This window comes from Drosophila grimshawi, unplaced genomic scaffold (assembly GCF_018153295.1).
Source record: "Drosophila grimshawi isolate 15287-2541.00 unplaced genomic scaffold, ASM1815329v1 contig_848, whole genome shotgun sequence".
NCBI lineage: Eukaryota > Metazoa > Arthropoda > Insecta > Diptera > Drosophilidae > Drosophila > Drosophila grimshawi.
In genome coordinates this window covers 19,574,544-19,592,544 of record NW_025063692.1, presented here as the reverse complement: position 1 = coordinate 19,592,544, position 18,001 = coordinate 19,574,544, and the positions used below count along the sequence as shown (strand labels likewise).

Sequence of the window (18,001 nt, the reverse complement as noted above, 5' to 3'; positions counted from 1 at the left end):
TATTCTTTAAAATCAGATTTATGTATTATTTTATTACCTATCTGTCCCCATATACATACATGGATATATATATATATATAAATCTGTATGTGCTGCATGTTAACAAGATATGTGAAACGCCTCTGATTGTGCATGAGTTGTTTGTTTCTTTATATTTTATATTTATGGTACTTTAAGGTATCAACGGGGGAATATATAAGGTAATAATCGCATTGCTGGCTTTTTGCTAATCTTTATCTTTAACAATTAAAACTAGGATTTTTCTCTTACACACGCACATGCCGAAAACGCAAATGCTTGCCTATGTACACGGAAGAAAGATATATATGTATATATATATATAAATAAATGTTTATATAAACCACTTAAGATATTAGCAATTGAACAAAATATATAATAAACAAAAAAATATAAATTTGACTAAAACGCGCGTCACACAAGTTTTAACGAAAAATCATCAAATTTGAATGATTTTGAAAAATATAATATAGAATGGAGAGGAGGGGAATAGGGGTTGTGGGGCGTAGGCAACAGGATGATGAAGTTCAATAATAAAAGAAAGGAAAAGAAAACTATTTGATGCATGTATTGTTGTTGTTGTTTTAGTTAATTGTTGTTAATCAGTTTGGCATGCCGACACCCTGCTGAAAGGTCAGCGTCTCCTGTTGCTTCTTCACCTCCTCCTGCATTTCGAGGGCGAGCTTCTTGTATTTTTCCGCCTCCTTTTCGTTCTTCTCGATGCCATCGCCGCGCGCATACATTTGGCTAAGATTTGCACAGGCGTACATGTTACGCAACTCGCACGCCTTATAGGCAAACTGAAAAGCCTTCTTCATATCCTTGAGCACAATGTAATCGGTGTCCTTTATCGGCGATTTAGTTGTGCTCGGCGGCACAACGCTGGCCCCGCCCGCCACATCCTCGGGCTTCTTTTGTACGCCCGAAATGTGCATGCCGGATAAATAGAAGCAGGCGGTAGCATTGTTCATGTCACAACTCTTTGTTAGAAACTGCAAGCCCTTTAATAATAATAATAATAGATATTATTGTATATGTGGTAATTGCCCAAGTTGTTGTTCTTGTGGCTGCACTCACCTTGGGCACATTTCTGTCAATCTCTTTGGGCATTGAGCGCGAAACCAGCAACAGGCCAGAATGCAAACACGCATCAGAATCATTTAGGTTGCAGCCCTTCTCATAATATTGATAAGCGACGCGCGGTTCGCCTTTGCTGCCACTTTTGCCCTTGCCCAGAAAGCTATAGTTGCCATATTTATAGCAGGATTTTGCATAACCATAATCGTCACATGTCGATTTGTATACTTTCGATGCCTTCTCGAAGTCCTTCTTAATGCCCTCCAAATAATCACCGAGAAGATGGCAAACTGTAAATAGAAATTATAATTTTCAACTTTTATTTTTCTTTCCGCAATTTACTATTGGTTTGAAAGCAAAAAAAAATAAAAAAGTTCGTTTGTTTTGTAATTAAATTACGCTACCAAAAAAGAAAAAAAAAACCTAGGTTAGAGCACACATTGTTTTTGTTGCGGTTTGCTGCTGTTGTTGTTGTTGTTGCAGCCACTCGCAGACTGGCCGCCTGTTGTTGTTGCTATTTACCTTCCGGTTTCTTTTCCGAATAGCAGCCAAAGCGATATTCAACGCCCAGCTTCTCTACATACTCCTTAACGTCAGACTCCTTTTTTAAGTCGTAGGCCATTGTGTTTTTGTTTAACTATGATATATATAAAAATAAAATATAACAGCCAGTTTTGTCGATGCCTCTCTGGATGTTATGTTGCTGTAGCGGCTGTGTTTTTGTTGTTGCTGTTGTTGTTCCTGCTTTGTTTTTTTCTACACTGACAAGTAGTGCTGGAAAGTACAGAATGCGATTCGTGCTATCGATGTTATCGATATGGGTGTTCAAACTGTCACACTGTGTTAGTTTTAAACTTAGAGCGTCATGTACAAGTGTGATATTTGTCAAAAGAAAAGCAGCAAAAATGAAAATGACGATGAACAGGATGCGCTATTGTACGGCGAGTGGATGAGGAAACAAAATGTGACAGTGCACTATTATTGTCTGGTAGATATGCACAGCTCCTATAATCGATTGACATCATATTAAGGTAATTCTGTTTTATTTTTTTTATTATTTCCAGTTGCTTTCGACAAATTTGCCACAACGCGGCGGCAACGCCACTGGAATTTTGGGTTTTCTGCTGCGCGACATCCGCAAGGAGGCAGCAGCTGCCCAGCAGCGGAAATGTGCATTCTGCAAGGAGACAGGTGCCAGTGTGATTTGCTACATGTGTCGCATTGTTTTTCACATGGCGTGCGGCTTGGAAAACCGTTGCATTTCTCACTTCTGCGATGACTTTCGCAGCTACTGTGAAAATTGCACGCAACTGGATGCCTATAAGCGGCAGCTGCTCGCCGATCCACCAAAGGGTGCCCATTGCGCCATTTGCTTTCGTGTCATCTACCCATTTGTGCTCCACAATGTCGCATATGGGGATTGCTGTCGCAAAGGATTCGCGCATCGCAGCTGCATGCGTCGCTATGCGCTCGCCTCCGGCTACTATTTGCGATGTCTGTGGTGTCGCGATAAGAAGTTCCGCGACACGATCCGATTGCAGTCGGTATTTGTGCCCGATCGCGATGCAACGTGGGAGCGTCAACAGAATGCGTACCGTGAACTTCACAGGACGCGTTTGCGCTGCGATATGGCGGAGTGTCTCTGTCCAAACGGACGGGATTACTGTCGGGGCACGTGGAGCATTCAACTTTGCATAATGTGTGCGGCGACGGGAACGCATCCGAAATGCCGTGTGGGCACAATGCGTTTATCCCTGCACTCGGAAGTCACCGATTATAAGTGCAGGTCCTGCATTGAGGTGGAAAAGAAGCTAGACGTATTGCATATTGTGCAGTCACCAACGGCAGATGAGCATATTGATAGTTCCTTTTATAAGACCAAACGATGCTGTGAACTAAGCCTTGCCATGGACGATGATTCGCCAGCGCAATCCGATGATGACTCCACATACAATGAGAGCATCATAACAGTTGTTGCCTCACAAAATCAGATACAGATACCCATGCCACAGCTGTCGCCACAACCACAGCCACAAACACCAGCGAATCAAATGCCAGCTCAGTCAGAAACAAGCGTAATTGAGCTCTCCGATTCGGAGCCGAGCGACTCACAGCAGCTGAGGTGCGCTCTGCAGACGCCTCTGCTGCTGCACGAGTCCTTCACCAGCGGCGATCACTTCTATCTGGTTGTCTACGAGTACAATGAGCAGCTGTCCGATCCATGCACGGGCACCTGCACACTGCGCTTCGCTCAGGACGATAAGCGACTCAAGGATCGCACGGAGGAGACGCTCCTGCAGCTGCAGTTGACCGAAGTGGACATTTGGTTTAGGGACACCAATCGTGGCCATTACGATAGAATCGATAAATATAGCATCAGGAAATAACTGTTTATATATACCGGCCTCAATCTGTGGAACAGGCATCTTTTGTTTGATTTTTGGCAAACATATTTGCGTTCATCAATTGACTCTTGACGAGTCACGGTCGTTGAAGATTTACAATTATTTACCCGCTTTTAGATTACAAAATTTAGATAGTCAGCAACTAAGTGTCAACAAGTTTTCTATTACAATTAAAAACAAAATTACATTTAGAAAAATCTCTGCTATGCTTCTCTGTTGCTAAAATCAAAGAGTTTGGGTATCACATCGCCACACTTGGCCGAGATTTTGATGTCGGCCAAATGATCCGCTCGCGTCTCACCAATATTGACAATGGCCACCGGCAGCTTAAGATCCTTGGTTTGCAGCACAATGCGATAGCCGGAGAAAACTAAAAGGCTGGAACCGAGCACCAGCAAACCATCGCTGGTGTACACCATTCGGGCTATGGTCTCGAGACGATCCTTGGGCACACTATCGCCAAAGAATACAATTTCTGGCTTGAGATGACCGCCGCATTGCGGACACGGTGGTATATGGAAATTCTCAATATAATCGAGGGGAATCTCAACATCGCCATCGGGTCTTATCATATCGGGTGCATCCTTAAACATCGGATTCAGTGTGGCGAGTATGCTTTGGAACTCATGACGATCGCAGCGGTAATCGCAGCTCAGACATTTCACCACATAGCCACTGCCGTGCACCTCGATGACGCTCTTGGTGCCCGCTTTCGTGTGCAGCCGATCAACGTTCTGGGTGACCACAGATTGCAGGCGAATCTCCCGCTCGAAGCGGGCCAACGCATGATGTGAACTATTTGGCTGGGTGCTCGAAAAATTTGGCCAGCCAACAAAATTGCGGGCCCAATAGCGTTTACGCACACTGGCCGACTTAACGAACTCACTATGCTGAATCGGTTTGTGATTGGTGCGCGCATAAAGCCCAACGCCAGCCGAACGATAATCGGGTATACCTGCCAAAACAATTATCGATATATATATATATTTATTTATAAAGAAATTAGCGTGTCTTACCTGATTCTGTTGAGATGCCAGCGCCCGTTAGGACCAATATATTTGGCTTCGACAGCAGAAAGTCCTCCAAACGTTTTATGTCGTCCTCTAGCACTGGCTTGTGCTGCGGCACATATTGCTGCCGGATAACGCGGTGACATCGAAGAACGCCTCCCAGTCGCATTGTATAAGTTTTGCTTCAAACACAAGCAAAAAATTTATTTTTTATATTTTTGTCATTCCAAAAAAAGAATTGTTCAAGAACTTTTTATTACTTTATGATTACTTTTAAAAAATTGTCTTTATGCTCGAAAGCGAATGTTTCAATTAAAGCGCTATGTTATAAAATCGAAATTAAGTGTTTTTGTGTTTGTTGCTTGTATTTTGATGAACAGCTGAGCGTAAATCTTTTGGCATTTTGCATCACTAACTGCCAACTGACATCGATAAAAGAATGTGATCGATGTTTCGCACAACGACTGCATTGCGACTATATCGCACGAGTGACGATAACAGCAGCGCTTACACGCTTTCTCATCCCTATGCAGCAGCGGCCGCAGTGGTGAAAAATTTAACAACGTCCTTTTTACGTGTAGTTTTTAATTGCATATGCATGTAAAATTTGCATATCGATACGCCAAGGATTCAACACACACACATGTGAAAGTGCTTGAACGGGCACAAGCACGTTTGGATAGCGACGCGATCACATATATTCCCCCATCCCCACCCCTGCACCCACATATCCAATCCACAAATATCGTACACGATTCCACATTCACTCCAAGAGTTGTGCTTGTGTGTGTAATTGTGTGAGTGTGTTTGTGTATATGTGTGTGTCTGTTTTGTGTCGGCTTCAATTGGCACGCACGCCAAAAACAAAACTACAAAAATATAGGTATTTAGTCTAAAAGGCGCAAAACATAAACGAACAACAACAGCAAGTGGAACAATAAAAAAAACTGGAACAACAACAACTGGAACAGCAACAAGATGTCATATCCACCGCGTGCACCGATGCCATATATGAATGCGTCGATACCACCGCCGCATGTAAGTTTTTAGTTTTTATTTCTAGCTATTTTTTTTTTCTCTTGCTCTTTGTCTTAATTTGATGCAAAAGGAATTTGTATTAAATTTGTTTGTAATTTGCAGCTGATTCCCCCGCCACGCAGTTACCGCAATTCAGCGACGATCAGTTCACAGCCAACAGTTTATCATAGACCGCCGGAGCCGCAGCCACAATTCCGTGGTCCCGTCATCACCGTCTTCGTTGGGAACATTAGCGAACGTGTACCGGAATCGCTGCTCAAGCGCATCCTTGCCGCATGCGGTGTCGTCATCAACTGGAAACGTGTCTCCACATTCGGATTCTGTGAATTCGAGTAAGTTCAACTTGACTTGACTTCTTGCCAAAATTAAACTTTGTCCTTGTGCATGGTAATAAGATTTGATTTTTGTTATTGTTGTTGTTGCAGTGGACCGATTGCGGCGATGCGAGCAGTGCGCCTGCTGAGCGAACTGGAGATCGATGGCAAGAAACTGGTCGCCAAGGTGGATGCAAAGAATAAAGTGCTCATTGAGGATTACAAGGAGAAGGAGTGCAAAAATGGCAGCGAAGGCGGCCCCAATGCCATGCTGGATGAAAAGACTGAGGACGAGTATGCAACCAATCAGATGCACGATCTGCTCGAGGAGCACAAGCACGAATTCGAGGGATTCGATGGGACAAACCGTGGTGATCTCTACAGCAGCAGCAACAGCAATCGCAAGAAGACGCGACGCGGCGAGGAGGATCTGAAGATCAAGTCACTGAATGATAATGCACTCGAGGAGGAGAAACGCAATTTGATAAGTAGCGAAATTGGTAAATTCCGGAAGCGTGCCGAGGCTGATGAGCATCGCAAGGAGCTCGAAAAGGAGAAGGAAAAGGAGAAACAGCTGGCAACCAAGGAGAAGGAGAAGGAGCGCGAACGGGAACGCGAGCGCAAAAAGCAGCGTGAAACTGAACGCAAAACCAGCAGCAGCAGCAGAAGCGATGCCAAATCCTCCTCCGCCGCAGCTGTCGCCGCTACTGCCGCTGCTGCTGCTGGTCCTGGTGTCGTTCCCTCCTCGAGCTCGGGCAGCACCAACAGTACCAATAATACCAACAACAGCAACAACAATAACAACAATAGCAGCAACAACAACAATAGCAATAACAACAATAACAATACCGGCAGTGAGGTGGACGAAGTGGTGGTCATTAATGACAAGGAGCCGAGCAAGGAGCCGGCGATGAGCAGTCGCAGCCGCAAGGAGTTCATAGTCACCATCGATGTGTCGCCGGTGCGCAAGGATCACAAGGACACACACAAGGATGCACACAAGGAGCGCAGCGACAACAACAACAAAGACAGTCGCCGCCGTCGCTCCAAATCCCGCACCAAGGAGCGCGATCGTGAGCGTGAACGCGAACGGGACCGGGAGCGCGAGCGCGAGATGATGCGGGAGCGTGAGATGCGCGAGCTGCGCGACAAGGAGCGCGAACGAGAACGGGATCGGGATCGAGACCGGGAACGAGAACGGGAACGTGATCGGGACAGAGAGCGCATCGAGATGCGCGAACGGGACAGAGAGCAGCGGGAGAGGGAGCGTGAGCGCGAGGAGAAGATCGTGAAGCCAGTGCGCGATGCGCGTCGAGAAAAGGAAATGGAGGAGGAGCAGCGCGAGCGCAAAAAGGCCGACAAGAAGGCCAGGGAAAAGGAATCGGCCTACCAGAATCGTCTCTCCAACTGGGAGATACGCGAGAAGCGCAAGGCCAAGGAGAACGAAAAGGTAGGCAGGTTGCCAATTCGGATTTAAATACAATATCAATCATCATCAATCATTATAATCATACTATTAATCAGATAACGTTATATAATTTTGAAAAGGTTTTTTTATTTTCTTTAATTGCAATAATTAATAAAAATTCCGAATTATGGGGGAATTCAATTTTAGTCACAATTCGATTTTAAATATAATATTAATCAGATAGCGATATATGTTTTGTTTTTTAAATTGTAACTTGGCTCAAGTAATTGCCGAACAAATTTCAATTGAAAAACTAATACAAATTTCCGAAAAAAAAAGCAAAAACAAAAGGAGAGAAGAGATTAATATGAGAATAATATATCCGACTTATGGGCTACAAATATATATGTGTGAGAGACAGAGAGAGAGAGAGGGAGAACGGAAGAAAGAGAGATAGAGACACATAAACACCCAATTAATAAGCGATTTTGAAACTCTTGGCATATTCAAAAACTAAGAAATTCCAGTAAATATATTCTTTATTTATGTATTTTTTTGATTTGACATTGCAGTATCGCTTGAAGGATCTAATGCGGCAGGATGAGCGCGAAAAGGACGCAAAGCGGCTGAAGGAGTTTGTCGAGGATTACGATGATGAGCGCGACGACACGATGTATTATCGTGGACGGGAACTGCAGCTGCGTCTGGCGGATCGTGTCCGCGAAGCGGATGCCGATTCCAAGGATCGCGAAAAGGAGGCCGCCGAACTGTCCGAACTGAAGAATAAGATATTCAGTGGAGATTTTGAGAACCCATCGCTGGAATTCGAGAAGGCGCGTCGCGAAATCGAAAAACTCTACGAGCCGCGCATCCTCATAAATGTCAATGTGGAGGCGGCGGCGGCGGCGCAGCGACGCAAACAGGACGCGGCACACACACAGCATACACACCAGAAGGATCAACTGCAGCAGCAGCAACACAAGCATCAGCAGCAACACAAGCATCATCAGCAGGAAATGGCCGATGCGGTGGATGATGATGATGATGATTTGGACAGCGGTACAATGGCCGCTGGTCCGAGCGGATCGGGTGTGCTGCATAAGCCGCCGCCATCCGAGGATTCCATGTCGACAATCGATGATCGCGCCTCCATGGCGGACACCACATCCAATGCCAGTGGCTATTCCTCCCATCCCAAGACCAACACCAGCAACAACAACAACACCACCAGCAACAACAACAATCAGGCTGGAGAGAGTGTCAGTCGGCAGAATAGCGAGTCGAGAGATTCACTCTCCCACATCCACACACCCACAATGAATGCCATGGACAACGAGCACGCATCCTCCGGAGGCGCTACGTCTGCCTCTGCAGCGGCGGCAGCTGCTGCTGCTGCGTCCGCAATGAGCATGCCGGTCATCTCGCTCACGCTGGGCAACAATCTCAAGAAGAAAATGATCGAGACGACGGGCGTGTTTGTCAACGACGATGACAATGACGACAACATCAATCCCAAGAAGCGTAAACTGGTCCCCTTGGGTGAGTACTGAACAGTGCAGAGTGGAGCATAATAAACCACCTATATGAGAAAGAGAGAGAGAGAGAGAGAGCAAGATGGCAATCAGTTACAGTCTGACAGAACATTTACGATATTCAATCCATGGACTCTTTGCTTAAGTCGCTTATCGCTTGTCACTAATAAATCCATGGATATCGCTGAATGTCTTCCACCACTTAAGAAACAACTTTAAAGTGTTGATTTTCTTTAATAATCCTTTAGATCAGCTGCATACTTCATTTAGAAATTGTCAAATGTGAATTGTGTTAATTAGATGTGTAAACTTAAAAATGTAAGCAATCACTTTCATTTGCTCTCAGCCCTGTTAAGTCGCCGATAACGGCACAGAAAAAGAAACATTCATTCATTTTTCAAATATGGTATATGTTGTCAAATATGGAATATTTATATTGAATTCCTTGCAGGTACTTGCTCTCTTTTTTCTCTCTCTCTCTCTCTCTCTCTTTCTCTCTCTCTCTCTCTCTCCGTGTGCACAGTTAAGAGAACGATAAACAATGTTTAGATTTGTGTTTTTTTCCTCTCTTGTAGATTACGATGACAATTTGAGTAATAGCACAACAACCGTTAGTGCACCACAAACGGCTGCGGAGCGCCAAAGTTCTGCTGTATCAGCGGCGACAGCTGCTGCCGCCGCCGTTAGCCAAAAGATTGCCAATGCCAGTGGTGCGGCTAGTGCCGGAACTAGTTCAACTTCCGCCACTTCAGCCGGAAGTGCTAGTGTAAAAGCGAGCGGACAAAATGCTGGCAAACATGGCGGCGGCGGCAGCGGCAACAACAAGCACGCTAAAAACGAGGCTGCATCTGCGTCGGCGGGGAGCGGCGATGGCACAGGTGGCACCGGTGGCACAGCAGCAGCAAACACCAAAAAGGATGAGAATGGTGCCAAGGTGCAGGATGAGAAGCGTCGCCACATAAAGAGCATCATTGACCGGATACCCACACAGAAGGAGGACCTCTTTAATTATAAACTCGATCGCAACGAGGTCGACAGCGGTCTAATGGAACGCAAAATCCGTCCGTGGATCAACAAGAAGATCATTGAATATATTGGTGAGCCGGAGCCGACGTTAGTCGACTTCATATGCTCCAAAGTATTGGCCGGCAGTCCGCCTCAAAGCATACTGGACGATGTCCAAATGGTAACTAAAACACAATTCAAACCAAATTCACCTCTATAAATATATCGATAGCTAAGTCGTTATCTCTCTCTCTCTCTCTCTCTCTTTGTTTTTGGCGACAGGTGCTGGATGAGGAGGCTGAGGTGTTTGTTGTAAAAATGTGGCGGTTGCTCATCTACGAATTGGATGCCAAAAAGAGTGGCATCGATGGCAAATAGTGACCAAATCAGCAGAGAGACATTGCTATAAGTTTAAGTTACATTTGTAATTTGCCTAGACACTATTCAAAAACCTAAAAAACAAAAAAAAAAAAACGATAAATCCAACCACACTATGAATATATGATGTGTACATAAAAAGAGGGCGTACGGCTGGAGTTGCTATTTCTTCACAGCGTCAACTATTTCGATAGCGGTAGCGATTAGTTGCAACAAACAAACAAGCAAATTCATCGATAATGTAAATACACTCTCACAATACACACACCAAACACACACGGAACGAAATGAAAAGAAAAACACCAATCAAAACGATTAAATTAATAACAATAATCGTGCTCCTTGTACATTTCTATCTTCAATCGATTCTTCTCATTTGTCATTTATCATTACTTATTTTTCTTTCTCTATTTTGCGGTAAACTATGTACAATGAATGTATATCTACGTTTTTTTTTCCACATTAAGTTAAGTGAAGTTCTTGACTTGAATGCAGAAATGTCTTCAAATAAACAATAAATAAAAAAAAAAGCAAATTATAAAACTATGCCATGAAGAGTAGTATACACCGAGAAGGTGAGAGAGAACGGGGATCAAGCCACAAGCTTAAAATCCATTTGGCGATCTTGGACAGTGGGGCAAGTTGTAGCTGTCAAGTTTGAATTTAATGTATGGGATTATTATATATTTACAATTAAGAAGGTACATTCAACATTTGCGTCGTATTGCTTACCAAAACCTTAAGGGATATGTGAGATGGCGTTGTGATTAGACGACTTTATGCTTATGCTATTGAACGTTAAATATACACTAGACATTTTACACAAAATCGGTAATTTGAAAGAACCCCAAAGAATCAACAATAGCATGTCGAAGGACTTGAATCGATGTCTTGCTCATTATCTATAGTCAGCCCGTTGGAGGAAGTGCCGTTGCCAAAATATTCCGACGAAACAATCTAAAAAATATAAATAACAAATATTAGTCAGCTTTTACTCGTAGTATTACTTAAAAATTGGGCACCTTTTCGACAATATCCTTAAACGCATCGCTGACAAACTGATCGCATTTGGCCGATGTCTCGATGAAGAGAGCGCGATGTTTGCGTGCGAATTTGCGACCCTCCTCACGATCCACAACACGTTCCCGATCGATTTTGTTGCCAACGACAATGATGGCAATGTTGGGATTGTCGCTATAACTGTCCACTTCGGCGAGCCACGCCTCCAGTTTGACGAGAGACTCCCGACAGGTGATGTCGTAGACGAGAATGGCGCCCAGCGCCTTGCGATAGAAACTGGGTGTTAAGCTGCGAAATCGTTCGGCGCCAGCTGTGTCCCACAGTGCCACCTTGTATTCTGTGCCATCCACGCACATCACGGCGCTCTTAAAGTCCATGCCAATTGTGACGTCATGATTGTCATCGAATTTATTCTCAACGAACCGACGAATCAGACTGCAAAACAAAAGGAACAAAAATACTTTCGATCATGATGCAAAATAGACAAGGCAAATCTCACAAGTGACTCAGTCAGTTATTGCAGAGCCATTCTCTGTTTAGGAGTCTTCTTCGCATATGTTGACATATTTACGTGTGCGTGTGTGTGTGTTTGTGATAAATACGCAATAAAAATAGTATGAATTTGGAATTTAGCTAGTTGCTTGCCTGGATTTGCCAACGCCACTTTCGCCTATTATGAGTAGCTTAATTGCTCTGTCAGCCATGTTTGCTCTATATTTATGTGTTGTAATTTATATTGTTATTTACAATTTGTTTATATACACGCCAAAGTTTAAACAAATTGCGGATTTCCTTTAGCTTCGAGTGGGCTTTGGGTTAGGTATGCTGGCGTTGCCACCGTGTCGCATTTAGCAATATTGCTCCACAATTGAAAAATTAAAATGTGGCAGTGCTGAGCAACAGTAAAAGTGTTGTGAAATATGGCTGAGCTACTGTCAAATGTCAAAAAATCGGCATTTGTTTGCGTTGAAGCAGCCCTCGTTGTGTTGCACACCGCCCTAGTTCTTTCTTTTTTGACGTGACCAGCAAGAAAAATGGTTGGTGTCCAAATCTCTGCGAATTTTAATTCGAACAAAATAAAGCACATCCGTAGCTAAAATAACAATCAAGTGTATGAAACACCATACAAATTGTGCATATTTAGTGTGTGAATTATTATTTTTGTGTGTATCAAACAAATTACTAATAATATTTTTCTGTATTCTGTGCACAGGGTAAAATCAAGTGCTCCGAATTGAGAACCAAGGACAAAAAGGAGCTCACCAAGCAATTGGATGAGCTCAAGAATGAGCTGCTCAATTTGCGTGTGGCCAAAGTCACCGGCGGAGCCCCATCCAAGCTCTCCAAAATGTAAGTTATGCTCGGCAAGCAACAAACAACAACATGCGACTAATTCGATTGTTTATTTATATTTGAATTGCATAGTCGCGTTGTGCGCAAGGCCATCGCACGCGTCTACATTGTGATGCACCAGAAGCAGAAGGAGAATCTGCGCAAGGTGTTCAAGAACAAGAAGTACAAGCCACTGGATCTGCGCAAGAAGAAGACCCGCTCCATGCGTAAGGCTCTGTCGTCGCGCGACGCCAACCGCAAGACGCTGAAGGAGATCCGCAAGCGTTCCATCTTCCCGCAGCGCAAATTCGCCGTCAAGGCATAAAGAAAAAACTGCAGTGTTCTTGTTACTATCTAATTACTGCTAGTAATTCTCCTGAAAACAACAAAACAACAACAAATGCGAAAGTAATAAGAATAAAACCTTTTTTTTTTGGAAATGTGATTTAAATATTATGTGTATATATATATATGAGGCGCGTGTGTATGTTTCTGTTTGTGTGTGTGCGTGTAAGAGTGCTCTCTTTGATCAGTTAAGCAATTAGTATTCAGTTGCCAAGCGAAGCACGCACTAAAGAGAAGAATAGTAACAAATGAATACCCAGCAGCGAAGAATTTGCATAACGTTTTAGATTCGTAATGTATACTTTGTAGACGGTGCATAAGCACAAGTAATCACATGTAATGTGCCGTGCAGAAAGTTTGCGTTGCCAAAAGCTTTTTATGCGCTTTACAGGCTCGTTGTTGCTGTAGCTTTAGCGAAGACAAGTTTGTGCTTGACTTAGAAGCTCCAGCATACAACTCTTAATACATGCGTATTTCTATGTAATGAATTGTATGCAGACAGAATGCATTCGGTAGTGAGCGGTCATTGACTATTTCGCTACTGGGCAGTATTTTTTTTTTTTGCCTCGCATTGGAGCAAAGAGAGGATTAAAAACGGACAGAGCAGAGCAAAAGAGCATTCGCAGCTAAAACACTTGAAATGCGCACACTGTCCTGTGATGTGATCCAATGAAACCTGTGGCTGCCATTGAGTTTATTTTTTATTTATTTATTTTTATTCTCAGTAGTAGGCTCTGCAGTTTGAGTTTTATTTTATGCTCAGTACATTTGACTTTGCAAGCTGAACGGTGCAGACGAACACTAATAATTTTGTAAATCCATAGAAATAATAGCAAATGGATCCCAATAACGTGCAGTCGAAAAATGTATCGAAGAATTTGTCGCGCTTCAAGGTGCTGTTCTGGGTAAATGAAAAAATGGATACGGAAATCCTGAAAGTCGAGGAGCTCTGCATCGGTAAGTATGCAGGGATGCCAAACAAGAAAAACAAAAATCGTTCGCTTTACGAGAATTTCTCCGCAAATAGGCGCTGTCTATTGCCAGCTTATGGACATGTTATTCCCGGATGCGGTCTAATTAAAGCGAAGCACAAGAGCAGCCGAGTTGCATTTGAATACAAAATTGTTTTGTTGTTTTTGTTGCCGAATAAAATAGGCTCCCATTCGATATGCATATCAAAGCACAGTTTATAGAACACATACAATACTATAATACAATGTATAATTATTGTCTTATTATGGCCCACAACATATTGGCAGCTGCGGTTACATATTTTCCTTGACTGGTCAACTTTTGCGTTATCTGTTTCGACGTTCCCTGTAGCAGATTGCATATGTGCAGCTTAGCTTATTCAACTTCTATTTTTGCTATACGTAAACCCTCTGGTTTGCAATGGAACTTCATCATTAATATAGTAACATTTAAAGCATTATGCGATGCATTTTATTTGAGCCCTAAATGCCTAGATAAAAAAAACGTATTTTCTGATTTGAATGATAACTAATTCCATCAAAAGTTTTTCGCGGTTTAGATGACGCCATAATCCTTGAGTGCAGTTTGATAAAAAAAAATCGAAATCCCCCAAAAGTATGCGGCAATTTTTTGCTTGTATTCAATTTAGACAATGCAACAACCTAATTTGCGCCACTGGTGCAGGCACCTCCCGCAACCTGATCTTTATTAATGAGTCGTACCAAGTATGGTAGATGAAGTTAAATACAGCTGTTGGCAGCAGCAGCAAAGACATTTAGTTGTTTATGAGTTGTTAACATGCTTGGATTTGGTGCCCTGCGTGGCTTAATATAAATAGCATACAGTTAGTCTTAATATGTATGCACGTGATGTTAAGTGCAGTTTGAGCCGCAGCAGCCAGCGTTAGCAGCGTTAGCATGAAAAGCAAGAAGGAGAAGCAGGAGCAGAAGGACTTGAATCGCTGCCTTTCTTCTTATCTAAAGTCACCACGTTGGGGGAAGTGCGGTTGTCAAAATGTTCCGACGAAACAATCTAAAAAATAAAAATAACAAATATTAGTCAGCTTTTACTCGAAGTATTATTTAAAAGTTGGGCACCTTTTTGACAATTTGATTGAACGCATCTTTGACAAACAGATCGCATTTGGCCGATGTCTCGATGAAGAGTGCGCCATGATCGCGTGCAACTTTGCGACCCTCCTCACTATCCACAACACGTTTCTCATCGATTTTGCTGCCAACGACCATGATGGCAATGTTGGGATTGTGGCAAAAAGTCTCCAGATCTTCGAACCACTGCTTCAGTTTGACGAGAGTCTCCCGCCTGGTGCTGTCGTAGACGAGAATGGCGCCGTGCGCGTTGCGATAGAAATTGGGTGATAAGGTGCGATATTGTTCGGCGCCAGCTGTGTCCCACAGTGCCACCTTGTATTCTGTACCATCTACACATATTTCGGCGCACTTACAGTCTATGGCAACTGTGGACTTTTTGTTGTCCTCGTAATAATTGTCAACGAATCGACAAAGGAGACTGCAAAACAAAAGGAACAAAAATACTTTCGATCAGGATGCAAAATAGACAAGGCAAAGCTCACAAGTGACTCAGTCAGTTATTGCAGAGCCATTCTCTGTTTAGGAGTCTTCTTCGCATGTGTTTCGCATACAGTTTCCTTTTCAAACGTGATATAACATGAAACAAATTGGCATTTTAACATTTTGCCTATGTTTCTTTGTTTAAACCTTATAGCACTTTAAATTTTTTGCTGGACACTGGTCCTAATCAGCTGTGAGTCACTGTATTTGCGTGTGCGTGTGTGTGTGTTCATGATGATTACGCAATAACAATAATATACATTTGGAATTTAGCTAATTGCTTGCCTGGATTTGCCAACTTGACTTTCGCCTATTATAAGTATCTTAATTGCCTTGCTAGCCATGTTTGCTGTCTGCTGTTACGAGTCGGTTTGTCCTAATGAAGCAGCTCCGGCCAGCCAGTACTCCATTAGGGGTGGGTCGCCCAATGCCCGCCGATCGAACAATAACACAACACTAATCAAATCTACACATCACTATTAAACAGCTGATTACTTGATAATGATAACAGACAGTGGTAACAATTATTTAAAACAAAAGAAATACGTTAACTTCGACGTCCAACGGTGGCTTCGCTGTTATTGCCGTAGCGCTCCCGCCTTTCCTGTGGGGCGAAATCATACAGTTAATGCCCCACCCTTTTAATATCAAAGATCACATCTTATCCCAAGAACATTTTTGGTCCCCTCCCCTCCATTTACAAAACTTAAGCCGTCATTTTAACTGACTACGTATATTTAATGTTCATAGCTTACGGCTAACATTTTATGCTCAGACTTATTGGTTATATAGTTATTACACTAAATCTAATTTAAACGAACGAGACCCGACAAAACTTTGTTCGACCTTCTACGCCCTCACAATTGCCTTACTTTGCGCAGTCTTGTTTTTGGTGCTTAAAGCCTTTTACATAACCTATATATAAAAATTAAGTTATTTTATATATACATTTTTTTTATTTGTATATATTTTTTTTAACACGAAGGTGAGCTTTCAGATCATTGGGGGACACCCTTAAGTACCCCACGGAGCTCCCCGGGATAAATATGAGGGTATCTACTCACAGAAATTTAATGTCAAAAGAAAAAAATATTTGCACCAAATAATCAACTAGCATTCGGCATGTAGAAAACCAACATAGAGATGTCTCGGTGTTGATTAAAGCTTAAAGCCGGAATGAGTTATTTGCCCAGCGCAAATAATTGCGTATAACAATTAATAATTATGATAACTTAATCGATGATGGGCCTTAATGATTGTAACACTGATGTAACACTTATCAGCTGTGCGAGAGGGGCGTTAGGCCTGCGCACTGTTGACAGATACAAATTTCTTTCCGCCGTGGTTTTATTGGAACGGACTCACGATTTTGTTGTATGGTTCCGATCCTTCTCTCCCCACGTCCTGCTCTTCCTTGTCGCTGTTAGTTCCGGATGGCAGCCTGCTCCTGGTAGCTTTTTCCAGGTGGGGGTTTTCTTTACTCGGTTTATGTTGACATTTACATTTTTGATGTCTATTTCGGAAACATTAAAATGTGGCAGTGCTGAGCAACACCATACAAATTGTGCATATTTAGTGTGTGAATTATTATTTTTGTGTGTATCAAACAAATTACGAATAATATTGTTCTGTATTCTGTGCTCCGAATTGAGAACCAAGGACAAAAAGGAGCTCACCAAGCAATTGGATGAGCTCAAGAATGAGCTGCTCAATTTGCGTGTGGCCAAAGTCACCGGCGGAGCCCCATCCAAGCTCTCCAAAATGTAAGTTATGCTCGGCAAGCAACAAACAACAACATGCGACTAATTCGATTGTTTATTTATATTTGAATTGCATAGTCGCGTTGTGCGCAAGGCCATCGCACGCGTCTACATTGTGATGCACCAGAAGCAGAAGGAGAATCTGCGCAAGGTGTTCAAGAACAAGAAGTACAAGCCACTGGATCTGCGCAAGAAGAAGACCCGCTCCATGCGTAAGGCTCTGTCGTCGCGCGACGCCAACCGCAAGACGCTGAAGGAGATCCGCAAGCGTTCCATCTTCCCGCAGCGCAAATTCGCCGTCAAGGCATAAAGAAAAAACTGCAGTGTTCTTGTTACTATCTAATTACTGCTAGTAATTCTCCTGAAAACAACAAAACAACAACAAATGCGAAAGTAATAAGAATAAAACCTTTTTTTTTTGGAAATGTGATTTAAATATTATGTGTATATATATATATGAGACGCGTGTGTATGTTTCTGTTTGTGTGTGTGCGTGTAAGAGTGCTCTCTTTGATCAGTTAAGCAATTAGTATTCAGTTGCCAAGCAAAGCACGCACTAAAGAGAAGAATAGTAACAAATGAATACCCAGCAGCGAAGAATTTGCATAACGTTTTAGATTCGTAATGTATACTTTGTAGACGGTGCATAAGCACAAGTAATCACATGTAATGTGCCGTGCAGAAAGTTTGCGTTGCCAAAAGCTTTTTATGCGCTTTACAGGCTCGTTGTTGCTGTAGCTTTAGCGAAGACAAGTTTGTGCTTGACTTAGAAGCTCCAGCATACAACTCTTAATA

General features: G+C 42.9%; 9 protein-coding genes across 11 annotated transcripts; 5 read left to right on the top strand and 4 right to left on the bottom strand.

Annotated features, from left to right (window-relative positions):
- Window positions 1–570: 570 nt before the first annotated feature.
- Window positions 571–1,798, bottom strand: LOC6564694 (cytochrome c oxidase assembly factor 7 homolog). Its single transcript, XM_001991422.3, has 3 exons — window positions 1,618–1,798; window positions 1,096–1,385; window positions 571–1,019 (listed from the first exon to the last, which is right to left on the bottom strand). The coding sequence occupies exons 1-3, from the start codon at window positions 1,715–1,717 to the stop codon at window positions 621–623; spliced, it is 789 nt and encodes a 262-aa protein (XP_001991458.1). The 5' UTR covers window positions 1,718–1,798; the 3' UTR covers window positions 571–620.
- Window positions 1,799–1,945: 147 nt separating this feature from the next.
- LOC6564695 (PHD finger protein 7) lies at window positions 1,946–3,572 on the top strand. Its single transcript, XM_001991423.3, has 2 exons — window positions 1,946–2,083; window positions 2,160–3,572. The coding sequence occupies exons 1-2, from the start codon at window positions 1,961–1,963 to the stop codon at window positions 3,480–3,482; spliced, it is 1,446 nt and encodes a 481-aa protein (XP_001991459.1). The 5' UTR covers window positions 1,946–1,960; the 3' UTR covers window positions 3,483–3,572.
- Window positions 3,573–3,643: 71 nt separating this feature from the next.
- On the bottom strand, window positions 3,644–4,914 carry LOC6564696 (NAD-dependent protein deacylase Sirt4). 2 transcript variants are annotated; one of them, XM_032738313.1, is made up of 3 exons: window positions 4,771–4,898; window positions 4,517–4,692; window positions 3,644–4,455 (listed from the first exon to the last, which is right to left on the bottom strand). In XM_032738313.1, the coding sequence occupies exons 2-3, from the start codon at window positions 4,677–4,679 to the stop codon at window positions 3,704–3,706; spliced, it is 915 nt and encodes a 304-aa protein (XP_032594204.1). In that variant the 5' UTR covers window positions 4,680–4,692; window positions 4,771–4,898; the 3' UTR covers window positions 3,644–3,703. The 2 variants fall into 2 exon arrangements, with proteins under 2 accessions (XP_032594204.1, XP_001991460.1); XM_001991424.2 differs by having other exon boundaries at window positions 4,517–4,914.
- A 110-nt stretch (window positions 4,915–5,024) lies between these two features.
- Window positions 5,025–10,669, top strand: LOC6564697 (RNA-binding protein 25). Its single transcript, XM_032738312.2, has 6 exons — window positions 5,025–5,548; window positions 5,651–5,880; window positions 5,974–7,312; window positions 7,843–8,809; window positions 9,378–9,988; window positions 10,090–10,669. The coding sequence occupies exons 1-6, from the start codon at window positions 5,489–5,491 to the stop codon at window positions 10,183–10,185; spliced, it is 3,303 nt and encodes a 1,100-aa protein (XP_032594203.1). The 5' UTR covers window positions 5,025–5,488; the 3' UTR covers window positions 10,186–10,669.
- A 158-nt stretch (window positions 10,670–10,827) lies between these two features.
- Window positions 10,828–12,075, bottom strand: LOC6564698 (ras-related protein Rab-18A). The gene is made up of 3 exons (XM_001991426.2): window positions 11,851–12,075; window positions 11,208–11,640; window positions 10,828–11,142 (listed from the first exon to the last, which is right to left on the bottom strand). Exons 1-3 carry the CDS (start codon window positions 11,907–11,909, stop codon window positions 11,041–11,043), a joined length of 594 nt encoding a protein of 197 aa, XP_001991462.1. The 5' UTR covers window positions 11,910–12,075; the 3' UTR covers window positions 10,828–11,040.
- An 87-nt stretch (window positions 12,076–12,162) lies between these two features.
- LOC6564699 (60S ribosomal protein L35) lies at window positions 12,163–12,985 on the top strand. 2 transcript variants are annotated; one of them, XM_001991427.3, is made up of 3 exons: window positions 12,163–12,242; window positions 12,419–12,555; window positions 12,631–12,985. In XM_001991427.3, the coding sequence occupies exons 1-3, from the start codon at window positions 12,240–12,242 to the stop codon at window positions 12,860–12,862; spliced, it is 372 nt and encodes a 123-aa protein (XP_001991463.1). In that variant the 5' UTR covers window positions 12,163–12,239; the 3' UTR covers window positions 12,863–12,985. The 2 variants fall into 2 exon arrangements, with proteins under 2 accessions (XP_001991463.1, XP_032594205.1); XM_032738314.2 differs by lacking the exon at window positions 12,163–12,242 and adding an exon at window positions 12,304–12,348.
- Window positions 12,304–17,642, top strand: LOC6565498 (60S ribosomal protein L35). Its single transcript, XM_001991430.3, has 3 exons — window positions 12,304–12,334; window positions 17,008–17,209; window positions 17,285–17,642. The coding sequence occupies exons 1-3, from the start codon at window positions 12,319–12,321 to the stop codon at window positions 17,514–17,516; spliced, it is 450 nt and encodes a 149-aa protein (XP_001991466.2). The 5' UTR covers window positions 12,304–12,318; the 3' UTR covers window positions 17,517–17,642.
- LOC6565496 (microtubule-associated protein RP/EB family member 1) lies at window positions 13,683–14,074 on the top strand. Its single transcript, XM_001991428.2, has 2 exons — window positions 13,683–13,839; window positions 13,910–14,074. Exons 1-2 carry the CDS (start codon window positions 13,719–13,721, stop codon window positions 13,957–13,959), a joined length of 171 nt encoding a protein of 56 aa, XP_001991464.1. The 5' UTR covers window positions 13,683–13,718; the 3' UTR covers window positions 13,960–14,074.
- On the bottom strand, window positions 14,518–15,904 carry LOC6565497 (ras-related protein Rab-18). Its single transcript, XM_001991429.3, has 3 exons — window positions 15,732–15,904; window positions 14,952–15,384; window positions 14,518–14,886 (listed from the first exon to the last, which is right to left on the bottom strand). Exons 1-3 carry the CDS (start codon window positions 15,788–15,790, stop codon window positions 14,767–14,769), a joined length of 612 nt encoding a protein of 203 aa, XP_001991465.2. The 5' UTR covers window positions 15,791–15,904; the 3' UTR covers window positions 14,518–14,766.
- Window positions 17,643–18,001: the final 359 nt, after the last annotated feature.

Coding starts and splice junctions, on each gene's coding strand:
- LOC6564694 (XM_001991422.3), bottom strand. CDS start 1,717: ATGGCCTACGACTTAAAAAAGGAGTCTGACGTTAAGGAGTATGTAGAG. Junction 1,386..1,617: donor TTCGGAAAAGAAACCGGAAG/GTAAATAGCAAC, acceptor TTCTATTTACAG/TTTGCCATCTTCTCGGTGAT. Junction 1,020..1,095: donor TTGACAGAAATGTGCCCAAG/GTGAGTGCAGCC, acceptor TTATTATTAAAG/GGCTTGCAGTTTCTAACAAA.
- LOC6564698 (XM_001991426.2), bottom strand. CDS start 11,909: ATGGCTGACAGAGCAATTAAGCTACTCATAATAGGCGAAAGTGGCGTT. Junction 11,641..11,850: donor AGTGGCGTTGGCAAATCCAG/GCAAGCAACTAG, acceptor TTTGTTTTGCAG/TCTGATTCGTCGGTTCGTTG. Junction 11,143..11,207: donor TTAAGGATATTGTCGAAAAG/GTGCCCAATTTT, acceptor TATATTTTTTAG/ATTGTTTCGTCGGAATATTT.
- LOC6565496 (XM_001991428.2), top strand. CDS start 13,719: ATGGATCCCAATAACGTGCAGTCGAAAAATGTATCGAAGAATTTGTCG. Junction 13,840..13,909: donor AGTCGAGGAGCTCTGCATCG/GTAAGTATGCAG, acceptor CTCCGCAAATAG/GCGCTGTCTATTGCCAGCTT.
- LOC6564696 (XM_001991424.2), bottom strand. CDS start 4,679: ATGCGACTGGGAGGCGTTCTTCGATGTCACCGCGTTATCCGGCAGCAA. Junction 4,456..4,516: donor TGGCATCTCAACAGAATCAG/GTAAGACACGCT, acceptor TTGTTTTGGCAG/GTATACCCGATTATCGTTCG.
- LOC6564695 (XM_001991423.3), top strand. CDS start 1,961: ATGTACAAGTGTGATATTTGTCAAAAGAAAAGCAGCAAAAATGAAAAT. Junction 2,084..2,159: donor CAGTGCACTATTATTGTCTG/GTAGATATGCAC, acceptor TATTATTTCCAG/TTGCTTTCGACAAATTTGCC.
- LOC6565498 (XM_001991430.3), top strand. Junction 17,210..17,284: donor CCATCCAAGCTCTCCAAAAT/GTAAGTTATGCT, acceptor TGAATTGCATAG/TCGCGTTGTGCGCAAGGCCA.
- LOC6564699 (XM_032738314.2), top strand. CDS start 12,319: ATGAAACACCATACAAATTGTGCATATTTA. Junction 12,349..12,418: donor ATACAAATTGTGCATATTTA/GTGTGTGAATTA, acceptor TTCTGTGCACAG/GGTAAAATCAAGTGCTCCGA. Junction 12,556..12,630: donor CCATCCAAGCTCTCCAAAAT/GTAAGTTATGCT, acceptor TGAATTGCATAG/TCGCGTTGTGCGCAAGGCCA.
- LOC6565497 (XM_001991429.3), bottom strand. CDS start 15,790: ATGGCTAGCAAGGCAATTAAGATACTTATAATAGGCGAAAGTCAAGTT. Junction 15,385..15,731: donor AGTCAAGTTGGCAAATCCAG/GCAAGCAATTAG, acceptor TTTGTTTTGCAG/TCTCCTTTGTCGATTCGTTG. Junction 14,887..14,951: donor TCAATCAAATTGTCAAAAAG/GTGCCCAACTTT, acceptor TTTATTTTTTAG/ATTGTTTCGTCGGAACATTT.
- LOC6564697 (XM_032738312.2), top strand. CDS start 5,489: ATGTCATATCCACCGCGTGCACCGATGCCATATATGAATGCGTCGATA. Junction 5,881..5,973: donor TTCGGATTCTGTGAATTCGA/GTAAGTTCAACT, acceptor TTGTTGTTGCAG/TGGACCGATTGCGGCGATGC. Junction 8,810..9,377: donor GCGTAAACTGGTCCCCTTGG/GTGAGTACTGAA, acceptor CCTCTCTTGTAG/ATTACGATGACAATTTGAGT.